This window comes from Octopus sinensis, linkage group LG7 (genome assembly GCF_006345805.1).
Source record: "Octopus sinensis linkage group LG7, ASM634580v1, whole genome shotgun sequence".
NCBI lineage: Eukaryota > Metazoa > Mollusca > Cephalopoda > Octopoda > Octopodidae > Octopus > Octopus sinensis.
The window spans coordinates 105,171,310-105,183,930 of record NC_043003.1 but is presented as its reverse complement, the minus strand read 5'-3'; the positions used below and the strand labels follow the sequence as shown (position 1 = coordinate 105,183,930).

The window sequence follows — 12,621 nt, the reverse complement described above, 5'->3', positions numbered from 1 at the left end:
GACACATATTAGAAAGAAAATTTTTCTGTTACCAGAATGAAGTGAGACTTTTTTTTTAAAACATTCCTCTTAACTACAGCAGATAAAGTTGTAAAGACCATGTAACTAAGTACATTTTAAAATATTCGGTCTTCTAAAATAACATTTACAAATGCTGTGCACACATTAAAACACATCCTTGTCCCACCCTGCAAAAAATTGGGTTTTTACTACTGTTGATCTAGTAATTTCACTGTGTTGTTGTTAGGATTTATTTTGAGACCAAATTCATTTTATTAGCCTAAAAACTTCCAGTAGCTCTTCTTATGTGCTTACAGTTAAAAACTATATCAATTACACACAGATAGATCGTGTGATATGTGGTCTAAAAAGCCTTTGAAATATAACATGTAACTGAAAAAAGTAAAATAATGTTTATGATAAGTGATGGCTTAAATATTATTTCCTGCAAAAATAATGATTGCATAGATGTACCTGTACGTACATGTGTATATGTGTATGTTTGTATTCGCATGCATGCCAGTGTGTGTGTGAGTGTGTGCACACGCACGCATGCATGCATGTGTGTGTGTATGTGTGTTTGTCCTCGTTAAGCTGAGTAGACTAAATTAATTTGAAGTGAAATTTAGGTCCAAGTACAGTTCTGTTTATGTTACAATAAAATATGTCAAAGAAATAAAACAAATGACAAATTTGAATAAATATCATTAGCAAGATATAAAAACAGAAAGAACATAACTTAAAATTAGCAAGAGCAGGCACAAATTAAGCACTAAATAGATAATTGCAGTGTTAATTAGTGAAGTTTGAACATTAAGCTTATCAGAAAGAAGAGTTGGTTGATGTACATTGTGTGTAAATTAATAGAAAGATTAGTAAAACTTGTTTATAAATTGTCTACACTTATACTATCAGTTAACTCAAAATTATGGGAGAATCTAATCAACTAAAACTCACTAAACGTTAATCATCTCTATAACTAGTCATCAGTTATCTTTAATTTCATGAAATAATTAGATTTAATCTGATAATGAAATTTTTATCTGAATAGCTAGTAATTTTATCTTTTATAGAATGTCTCCATTCATGACTAAAAAAAGAGATAAATGAAAAGAGGTAAGGATAAGGCAAAGACTTCCAATGATTAGAGAATTAACCATTACAACTTCAAAACAAAAGTCTCAATGTTAGTTCTTCTTAGTAGATACCAACCTTTTGCGTAAAGTAGGAGGATCCTTAGTTCCATGTTTTCTGATAGGTATTGTTAACTTTTTCCGATAATTTGCTTGAGAAAACACGTTTGAGCCATATCCGCACATCTGAGGGCCATACAATGCCTGGTAACATTGATTGCAGTAAGGAAGACCTTTGTGCTACAAAGGAGAAAAAAAAGAAATTAATTAGATTTATAATGAATGAAAACAAGAGTAATTTTGATTATGGTATGTTCGTTAGAAAAAATAATTTGTAAAACAATAATCTCTGTTCTAGTTAATCTAAAACAAAATATCAATGCATCAAATATCTGTACCCTAGACTTGGCTTTTTATCATTAGTTGTATCCTTCTGATTAACTACATTGAATTAATCAACTGTCAGTTAAGTATCTCTCCTGTGTCCAAGGGTCAGCTTTCCAAGACTCTCCAGTTTCCTCTGTGTTGTTATGGATGCATACAATCAGCCAGGTTCTTGATTCCAATCCATTCTTTGATCTTGTCAGTATACAAGCATTTTTGCCCTCAAGTTGGTCTTGGGCAGTGACTCATGCTGCTTTGTACGTCCATAATATGAAGCTTTGTGAACTTGGTTCTCAACGATAGGTGTCTGTACTTTCAGCTTTTCTAGTAATGCCAATCAATTAATATAGAAGTCTTAAATGTTCTAATTTGAAAGGCTAAAACTGAAATGAAGTAATTCTAAACTAGAGGAACTATTGTTAATACATGGACTCAGTTACTTGAGCCAACAAGTAACTGAGCCAACATAAGCCAACAAAGGAAAACTTTTATATGATGTTGTAAGATTTTCTCAATGTTGGGACCAAATCATTTTGACAGAATCATTAGTTTTTAAAATGAAATCCACATAATCTATTTCTTAGGAAAAGGGTTAGTTAAATTTATCTCCATATCAAACTGGTTTCAAATTTTGGCACAAGGCCAGCGATTTTTTCTTTTTTTTTTTTTTTGGTAGGGGTAAGTCGGTTACATGGGCCCCAGTGCTCAACTGGTACTTATTTTATCAAACTCAAAAGGATGAAAAGCAAAGTTGACCTCAGCAGAATTTGATCGCAGAACATAAAGATGGGTGAAATGCCATGGAGCATTTTGCCCAGCGTGTTAACAATTTTGCCAGCTCTCCACTATAATCTCCATATTAAATTGGTACCTTGTTATTAGCTCTGGAAGGATAAAAGTGGAAGAGCTGGAACAAATACGAGGAGGAATTTAGTCTTAGAACTGAAAGGGTTCTTCCAGTCCACCACCTTCACCAAAGTGACATATCTGGCACTGTACCGATTCTATCAACTGATCACACCCTTTCACGCCCACCAATAATAATAATTGATTGTAACACAGGCACAAAGTCAAAAATTTGCAGGGAGAATAACACTGATCCCAGTGAAGTAATTATATTGACCCCAGTAAGGCTAGAAGTTAGGGTGTTGCACTCATGATTGCAAGATAGTAGTTTCAGTTCCCAGTGCATTGTATTCTTGAGCAAAACACTTCATTTCACATAGCATCAGCTCACTCAGCTGTAGACGAATAACCCTGGAAAGGACTTGTGTCCCATTCTGTAGGAATGTTGTGATCTCAATTACTGTTATACCATGGAAATTGGGTAACTGACCCTACGAATCCTAGAAGACAATGATGTCCAGGGGCTGAGGATGAAAATGATGACGATGGTGATGATGATGATGATGACGATGATGACGATGACGATGACAACGACGACAATGAATACTTAACTGGTACTTTATTTTGTCAACCTTGGAAGGATGAAAGGCAAAGTTGACCATGACAGGATTTGAACTCAGAATGTACAGAACAAACACTGCAAGGCTGCAATGCATTTTGTCCAACACTTTAACAATTCTACCAATGACACTTGCTGCAGCAGCCACTCCCCCCCTCACTGTTCCATTCCCCTTGGTAATACCTTTGCAATCATGTTTGCAAGGTATGGCCAAACACACCATTTGTTCTGGGGTTACTCCCTACCCCTCCCCACCATCTTCTTCCGCTTATTCCCCACTTTTTTATTGTCAGTTTCTTTGTTTCCTTAGTAAGGTATTCTTTTATTTGCTTCAGTTATTTGAGTGTAGCCATGCTAGAGCACCACCGTTAGGCAAACAAACTGACCCCAGAACTTATTCTTGTAAACCTAATACTTATTCTATCAGTCTCTTTTGCCAAACCACTAGGTTACGGGGGACGTAAACACACCAGCATCGGTTGTCAAGTGATGATAGGGGGACAAACAGACACACAAACACACACAAACATACATATATATATGTATCTGTATATATATATATATATATATATATATATATATATATACACGATGAACTTCTTTCAGTTTCCGTCTACCAAATCCACTTACATGGTTTTGGTCAGCCTGAGGCTATACTAGAAGACACTTGCCCAAGGTACCACACAGTGGGGCTGAATCCAGGACCATGTGGTTGGTAAACAAGCCACTTACCACACAGCCACTCATGTAGTTATGGGAGATTTTTTTTCTTGATAATTTGATCTTTTCTTCCTGTAAAAACAAAGTTTAATTCATTTTACTAATTATAATTTCTAGCTTAGGACCCAAGGCTGCAAAATTCCATGGACAGGAATAGTTGTAATCTTAGTACTTGGGTGGTACTTGAAAATCTCAGCAAAAATTGAACTCAGAACCTGAATTGATGTAACTAAATACAGCAGTAAACTTTTGTTGAATACTCGACTTTAAGTGGCAATCAAACAGCGAACTAATCATTAGGAGATATAGAGCATGATAGTTAGTGACCTTAATAGTCAATACGTCACACAGTTAGTCAATAAAATACACAAAGAGAGGAAATAGAATACACAATCCATAATCGTGGCACTCTGTTGGTTACGACGACGAGGGTTCCAGATGATCTGATCAATGGAACAGCCTGCTTGTGAAATTGATGTGCAAGTGGCTGAGCACTCCACAGATACATGTACTCTTAACGTAGTCCTTGGGGAAATGACACAGAGTGTGACAAGGCTGGCCCCTTTGAAATACAGATACAACAGAAACAGGAGGAAAGAGTGAGAGAAAGTTGTGGTGAAAGAGTACAGCAGGGTTCGCCCCCCCCCCCTGCCGGAGCCTTGTGGAGCTTTAGGTGTCTTTGCTCAATAAACACTCACAACACTCGGTCTGGGAATCGAAACCGCGATCCTATGACTGCAAATCTGCTGCCCTAACCACTGGGCCATTGTGCCTCCACAATCTATAATACTTATGGATTCCAAATAACAATAGTGGTAGCAGGTGTTTTTAGGAAATATTTTTATTGTAAATCAGAGAAATAATTGAATAAACTGTGGCTCCAAATGAATTCAATATTCTGTAATAACTAACATAAGATATACATACAGATAGAAATAGACTTATGAATAAAGAACAGTTTTCTTATCCAGTTCTATTTTGGTATATTTTTCTCCCATGCTCCCCATCCTTCCTTTTATTCCTTCTCAATGATTTACCCATTTTATTTATCTCTTTTGTCCATCAACATTTTATTTTGATTTATTCTGTGGCAGTTATATCTAGCTATATTACTTTTTACAATCTAGGTGAAGTTGAAGAAGAAGAAGAAGAAGAAGACATAAACTAGAGCACAGGCATGGCTGTGTGGTAAGAGGTTTGCTTCCCAACTACATGGTTCCTGGTTCAGTCCCACTGCATGGTACCTTGGGCAAGTATCTTCTACTATGCCACAAGGCCAACCGAAAGCTTGTGAGTGGATTTGATAGACGGAAACTGAAAGAACAAAGTCGTGCATGCGTGCGTGAGTGTGTGTGTTTGTCTCCCCCCACTGTTAATGTGTTTACATTCCCATAACTTAGCAGTTCAGCAAATGAAACCAACAGAATAAATACCAGGCTGAAGCAGAAAATAAATATTGGGGTCAATTCATTGAACTAAAATTCCTCAAGGTGGTGCCCCAGCATGGCCACTGTTTAATGATTGAAGCAAGTAAATGATAGAACATATGAAACAAAAACAAATACAAGGTGAGAGGATCTTAAATTGGTAAATAACAACAAAGCCATTTAGGTAAATCCTCATCTCAGGCTGCCTGGAAGGCCATCACCAGATTAATTTCTCAGTGAAACAAAATAGATATATATATATAGAGAGAGAGACATGAGTCCGTCTATTTCTTATTCACAGCCCACACATGGATGTAATGAGGCTATGCAACTTTTCAAGACTGCACACCATTACCATTGTAATTTGGATTACTAGCTATTTTAGAAATTATAATTTATGCATATAAGAATCCTACTGAATCATCATCATCATCATCATTTAACATCCGCTTTCCGTACTGGTATGGGCTGGACGGTTTGACTGAGGACTGGCAAGCCAGGAGGCTGCACCAGGCTCCAATCTGATGTGGTAAGGTTTCAACAGCTGGATGCCCTTCCTAACATCAACCACTCTGAGAGTATAGTGGGTGCTTTCTACATGCCACTGGCACAGGAGCCAGTCAGGCAGCACTGGCATCAACCACGCGCAAATGGTGCTACTTACATGCCATTAGCACTGGCATTGGCCATGCTTGAATGGTGCTTTTTACATGCCAGTCAGGTGGCATTGGAATCGGTCACAGCAACAATTTCCCTTGACTCAATATCATTCTAAATTATTAACTAAATAAAATAGAACTGAACTAAAAGTAATCATATACTGCTGTTGCTGCTGCTGCTGCTACCACTACTACTACTACTACTACTACTACTACTACTACTACTACTACTACTACTTCTACCACCACCACCACCACCACCACCACCACCACCACCACTACTACTACTACTACTACTACTACTACCACCACCACCACCCACCACCACCACCACTACTACTACTACTACTACTACTACTACTACTACTACTACTACTACTACTACTACTCTGCCACTGACAATAACACCATCATCACCATTTAACTGTCCAGAGCCCATACCATCTTCCGTGCTGGTATGGGCTGGGCAGTTTGATAGCATCAAACATGCCAGATGACTGTATTGTGCTTCAATGTCTGCTTAGGTATGGTTTCATGGCTGGATGTCCTTCTTAATGCCAACCATTTTGTAGAGTGTCCTGGGTGCTTTTTTCCATGACACTAGCACTATTGAGATCACTAAATAACTTGCAAAACAAAGAACAAACCCCTCGACTAAGTGCATTAGTAGTGAAGGAGGAGGTAACTTTATGCCAGGTGTTAAGAAGCTAAAGTATAGCAGGGACAGGTACAGGTGTCTTGCTAGAGAGGAGACACCTGACTACTCCACATTATATGTGGGTGGCTTGGAATAGCTAGAAAGAAGACGTTTGTGCTGGTATGGTCTTGTACTAGGGATGGATGAAGACAGCTGTGTGAAGAAGTGCCACTCCCAAACAGTTGAAGGAATCCGGGGTAGAAGTAGACCCAGGAAGACATGGAATGAGGTGGTGAAGCATGACCTTTGAACATTGGGCCTCACAGAGGCAATGATGAAAGATCGAGACCTCTGGAGATATGCTGTGACTGCAAAGACCTGGCAAATAAAGTGAGTTCATGGCTGTTTCCTACACCAGTTTCGCATAACCAGCCCCAGCCCATTCAAAAGTACCTTGGATCATAGGGCAACATGCTGTGCTTGAGGGGACCTATTGAGTCAAGTACATCAACAACATCAAAATGAAAATCAAATAGAAATTGTAGTTGTGATCCCTGTGTCAGTGGCATGTAAAAAGCACCATCCAATCGTGGTTGATGCCAGCCTCCTCTGGCCCCTGTGCTGGTCCCACATAAAAAGCACCCACTACACTCACAGAGTGGTTGGTGTCAGGAAGGGCATCCAGCTGTAGAAACACTGCCAGATCAGACTGGAGCCTGGTGCAGTCTCCTGGCTTGCCAGACCCCAGTTGAACCATCCAAACCATGCTAGCATGGAAAACGGACGTTAAATGATGATGATGATGATGATGATGATGATGATGATGAAAACAATGATGGTGGTGAGGACGTGTTAGAGCATACTCACAAGTTACAATAAGGTGAATATAACATAGAATACAGAGGATTGGGACAGGTGGGTGGGTGAGAAGAATGACACATGGTTAGAGATGGGGAGAGAAGTGGATGTAGTAAATGGAACCAAGGTGGGGTTTGGTAGATATCAATGGTAGATATCAGTATGGGGGAGGGGAAGATGAAAGAGAAGTAGGAATGGCTCAAGGAGGAGGTGATGAATGGCAGGATGGAAAGGGAAAAGGGCAGCAGCATAATAAACTGACTGTTAGATCAACCAAATATGGATATGATCTGCAGAGTGGCAGAGGGCGTTTACAGTGACAGAGGTGGGTGTCAGATGGACAGAGGGGTCTCTACAGTGAGGGGGGAACAAAGGCAGGGAGAGGAGTCACTGATAGCTAATTGTGCTATTTTTTATGAAATTGATCTACTAACCCTGAATCCACACTGTGTTTACTGTCAGGCAATGAACCTCTCACCATTATGTAAATGAGCTGTATTGATCGCAATTTAATGAGTCGCCTTCCACTACTCTTATCGGCAGTTTACAAGGGAAATGTGAATGAATCCTAATGAATTGTTGTCCCTTTTAATACCAACCTCCAGGTCTTTGGTACAAGCTTCCTATTTTAATGTGATTTAAATTAAAACCTCCCATCAAAATTTCACGTTCATTTATGCTCCAAATACAGCTTAAAAATGACAAAGTTATTTCACTAAATTCTTTGCTATTTTCAGAATTAATTGCAAAAAGGCAATGAATTTCAACAGAAATATGTTTATAAAAGGGTTAAATAACACCAAAACTAGTCAGCTTGATCTTCATCCAAAGCTGCTGAAGAGGCCCCTGAGAGGCTAATTTCGGAGCAAGATTAAATACATATGATATGAGTATCATGTATATTATATAACATATATTACACACACATTATGCACACAGGCATAGCTGTGTGGTTTGCAATAATGTGGCACCAGGTTCAATTCCAATGTATGGCACTTTGGAAAATCTCTTTTATTTATAGGGAGAGGGCCAAATAAAAGCTTGGTGAGTGAAGTTTGATAAATGGAAACTGTGAGGTAATCTGTTGTGTGCATATGGGTGTTGTGATGAAAATCCTTGTGGCATTTAATCCATATCATTCGTTCCTTTATACTTTGTTGACTTTGGTTTTCATCCTGCTGCAAGTTCGATAAAGTAAATAACATAGAAAATCCTGGAGTTAATATAGCCACCTAAGAAACCTTCAGGGTGACACCCCAGTCCAATGGGAAGTGCAAGGAAAGAGAGAGAGAGAGAGAGAGAGAGAGAGAGAGAGAGAGAGACAGACAGACAGACAGAAAAGTTGTGAGTGTGTGTGTGTGTGTGTGTGTATGTACATGCATTGATAGGAAGAAAAGACGGAGAGAGAGGTGTAGAGTGAAGGAGAGAGAAAAAGGGAGAAAGTTTGTGTGTGTATGTGCAGGTGTGCATATGTGTGTGTGCATGCCTCAATAGGAAGAGGAGGGAGGGAAGGAGGGAGAGAGAGAGAGAGAGAGAGAATGTGTGTGTGTGTGTGTGTATGTGTGTGTGTGTGCATGCACATATGCATCAACAAGAAGAGAGAGGAGTGGAGAGGGTGAGAGTGAATTGATGGAATTTCAATGCTATCCTCCTCATCGTCATCCTCATCATTTAATGTTCGTGTTCCATGATGGCAATGGGTCAGACAATGTCCAGCAAAAACCTAACACACAGAGGATACGTAAGATTTCACTGTGGGAAACGAATACTCTCACACGACGAGTCTTCTTCTCCTAAACCTGTAATTTATTATCTTGCTGTTGTCAACATTAATAACTTTAACATTTGTGGCTGAAACCTTGATGGAACAGAAATTATTTCCCTGCTAAAATCACATGGATGTGTGAAAGAGTATAAAAGTGAGAGGGTAAGAGAGTGTATAATATGGAGAGAGAGAGAGAGAGAGAGAGAGAGAGAAAGAGGAGAAAAGTGAGGGAGAGGACAAGGAGAGGTAGAAGGAGATCATGGAAGGTGGAGGCAAAAGGGAGAGTAAGTTAGAGGTAGTTAGAGAAAGAGAGAGAGAAAGAGAGAGAGAGAGGGCAATAGAGTGTATAATATGGAGAGAGAGAGAGAGGAGGAGAGAGAATAGAAAATGGCAGGAGAGGATAAGGAGAGTTAGAAGGAGATCAAGGAAGGTGGAGACAAAAGAGAGAGTAAGTTAGAAAGAGAGAGAGAGAGAGAGCAAGAGAGTATGAGTAACAATGAAAAATAGCAAAGAGAGAGCATAAAGGACAGAGTGAGTGAGAGACAGACAGAGAGGAAGAAAGAGAACTTGATGCTCAGAGAAAGTCAGACAGAAAGAAAGAGAGTGACTGAAAGTCAGAGAGAGAGAAAAAATAAGAGATAGAGAGAGAGAGAGAGCAAGAGAGAGTGAGAGAAGGAAAGCTAGAAACAAAATAATTTATATCATTGGATTTTGTAAAATTCACAAAATGTGGAAGAATTAATTAAGATGAAGACTTGTGAGAGATTAATAACAACACAAAGAACTTGTAGAAACTATCATTTAAATGAGTTAAAGAGGGTTAATTAGGTGTTGGTTGGAACAACAAGAATAAAATACAATACTTGAAGGCACTTCCACCTCCCCACAAATGTCTCGAGAACATCACCCTGGGTCCTATATGTGAACATGGGCCTATAATATATGCATTAATGCTAGAAAAAAACTTCTTTTCCTGAATATGCAGTGCTAAAATTGGAATAGGCTGGTGCTATGTATAAAGCACTCAGAACATTCTGTTTTGGCACAGAAACCATGCCAAAACAGACAATTGGAGCCTGGTGTTGCTCTCTGGCTTGCCAGCTCCTGTGAAGCCGTCCGACCCATGCCAGTAGGGAAAACAGATGTTAAATGATGATGACGATGACGACGATGATGATGGAATTGGAGGGTGTCTTTTATGCTCATGTGTCTTTTATATCATCAAATATGGTAAACAACCAGCTGCTCTTCTATCCTTGTATTGTTTCATTGGTTTCAGTCACTGGACTGTGGCCAAGCTGGGGCATAGTGGTTGTGGCTTTAGTCAATAATATCAACCTTACTACTTATTTCAGTCTGCTACTATTTATACATATATCTCTACTTAAGCACAGACGTGGCTGTGAGGTTAGGAAGCTCACTTTGTGACCATGTGATTTTGAGTTCAGTCCTACTCTGTAGCACGGTGGGCAAGTGTTTTCTACTACATCCCTGAACTGACCAATGCCTTCTGAGTGAGTTAGGCAAATGGAAACTGTGTGGAAGCTCATTGTGTGTGTCTTTGTATTTGTGTTTGTCCCTCCATCACCATCTGATAACTGGTGTTGGTTTGTTTGTGTCCATGTAACTTAGCTGGTCAGCAAAAGAGACCAATAGAATAAGTACTAGACTTTGAATAAGGCCTGGGAGTGACCTATTCAGCTGAAACTCTTCAAGATGGTGCCCCAGCAGAGTTGCAGTCCAATTACTGAAATAAGTAAAAGATAAATGATTATACTTACATCAGTAATTTCTTTGTTCTTTATCTAATCTTTCACCCAGTAGAATTACTGGTACTTATTTTCTCATCACAAAAAAGATGAAATGCAAAGTGATTCTCAAAAACATTAAGAATCAAAATGCTCAGACAACAAAGAGGGCCACCCTAAGGCCTCTGGTTCCCTACATTCATTTCAGTATTAGCTATTTACCATTCTATTAATTAAGGTAAGCTGGCAGAACCATTAGCACTCCAAAGAAAATGCTTAATGGCATTTCATTTGTCATTGCATTCTGAGTTCAAATGCTGCTGAGGTTGACTTTGCCTTTCATCCTTTCAGCGTCATTGAAATAGATACCGGTTGAGCACTGGGGCTGATGTAATCAACTTGCTCCCTCCCCAAAACTTCAAGCCTTGTGCTTAGAGCAGAAATGATTAATTAAGGTGATATGACATACGACTTCTTGTCGTCACTGTTATATCTGAACTGTTATAATATCAAACGGTTTTGATGTTCTCTTATTACTCTCCAACTGTGTATCTTCAACAAGCACTCCACGATATCTCTATTCAATAATTCCTACGACCTGTACACTATGACAGCATATATGACACTCTTCTGAGATTCTTCTGCACATGCTCATTTATACTAACTAGTATAGTTCACTTAGCCAATCACGGGGGTGTACAGGTTCCCCAAGCAACATAAGGTAATTAAGCAAACATAGACACTGTATCAATGGCATTAAAATTCTTCAAAGAAATTCTCTGAACTTACTTCAGCATGTTGACCTGGTGCTAAAACTTTATCACATTGGTCACAACGTAGACATCTTGGGTGCCATTCTTTCCCAAGAGAAGTTTTCCGCTCAGCTGAAATTATAAATGTAAATATTTAATAAATAAATGAATAAATGAATAAAACAAAAATTCAAAGCAGAAACATAAAAGAAATGAACAAACATCAATTCTTTTTGAAAATCATATCTAAAAAGAAAAGCTTTGTGAATTTGAGATAATAATATGCATGAAATTAGCAATGTCTAAATGCTTAAAATAAAACTTCTCATTATCTCTGAAACAATTTATATTGCATCAATAACAATTAAGTTGTTGTTTAGTCCTGGAAGACCTCTGTTCAAAGACATTACAATCAACTTCATTAACCAATGTGTCTATTCTGTTTAAGATAATGAGGTGTGATTTCTCCAGCTAGTTGACTGATTTTTTGGAAAATCATCATCATCATCATCATTGTATAATGTTCATTTTCTATGCTGTCATGGGTTGGACGGGTTCACTGAGGTTTGGAGAGCCAGCGGCTGAACCAGGCTTCAATCTGATCTGGTAAGGTTTTGACAGCTAGATGCCCTTCCTAATGCCAATCACTCTGAGAGTGTAGAGGGTACTTTTAATGTGCCACCGGCACAGGATCCAGTCAGGCGGACCTGGCTTCAACCACATTCAGATAGAGCTTTTTACATGCCACCGGCACAAGGGCCAGTCATGGGGTACTGGTATTGGCCATGTTCAGATGATGCTTTTTACATGCAAATATTTAATTAATTGAATGAGTTGCATTCAATACAGATTTGGATACAATACACATTCACTTTTGAAAACATGACATGATAAATAAGAGTAAAAAGAACAAGATTTTTTGTTTTTAAAGCATATTTTTAAGTATTGCCACATGTTAATGAGATGCAAGGTATTTTTGTATATTTTGGATAAGTATTACATACAGTCTAACTCCCATATGGCTATCAAGACAAAGAAATGTGTTCCAGTGCTTCTTTACAAAGGACCATTTT

The 12,621-nt window shown here is 38.6% G+C and overlaps 1 protein-coding gene across 5 annotated transcripts in view; it reads right to left on the bottom strand.

Annotated features, from left to right (window-relative positions):
- Window positions 1–12,621, bottom strand: part of LOC115213791 — a 182,545-nt gene that overhangs the window by 101,267 nt on the left and 68,657 nt on the right. For all 5 annotated transcript variants that reach the window (XM_036505052.1, XM_036505054.1, XM_036505051.1 and 2 more), the window contains 2 exons: window positions 11,586–11,680; window positions 1,213–1,373 (listed from right to left, as the gene is read on the bottom strand). In XM_036505052.1, the coding sequence (XP_036360945.1) occupies window positions 1,213–1,373; window positions 11,586–11,680 (256 nt within the window). The remainder of the gene's footprint in view (window positions 1–1,212; window positions 1,374–11,585; window positions 11,681–12,621) is intronic.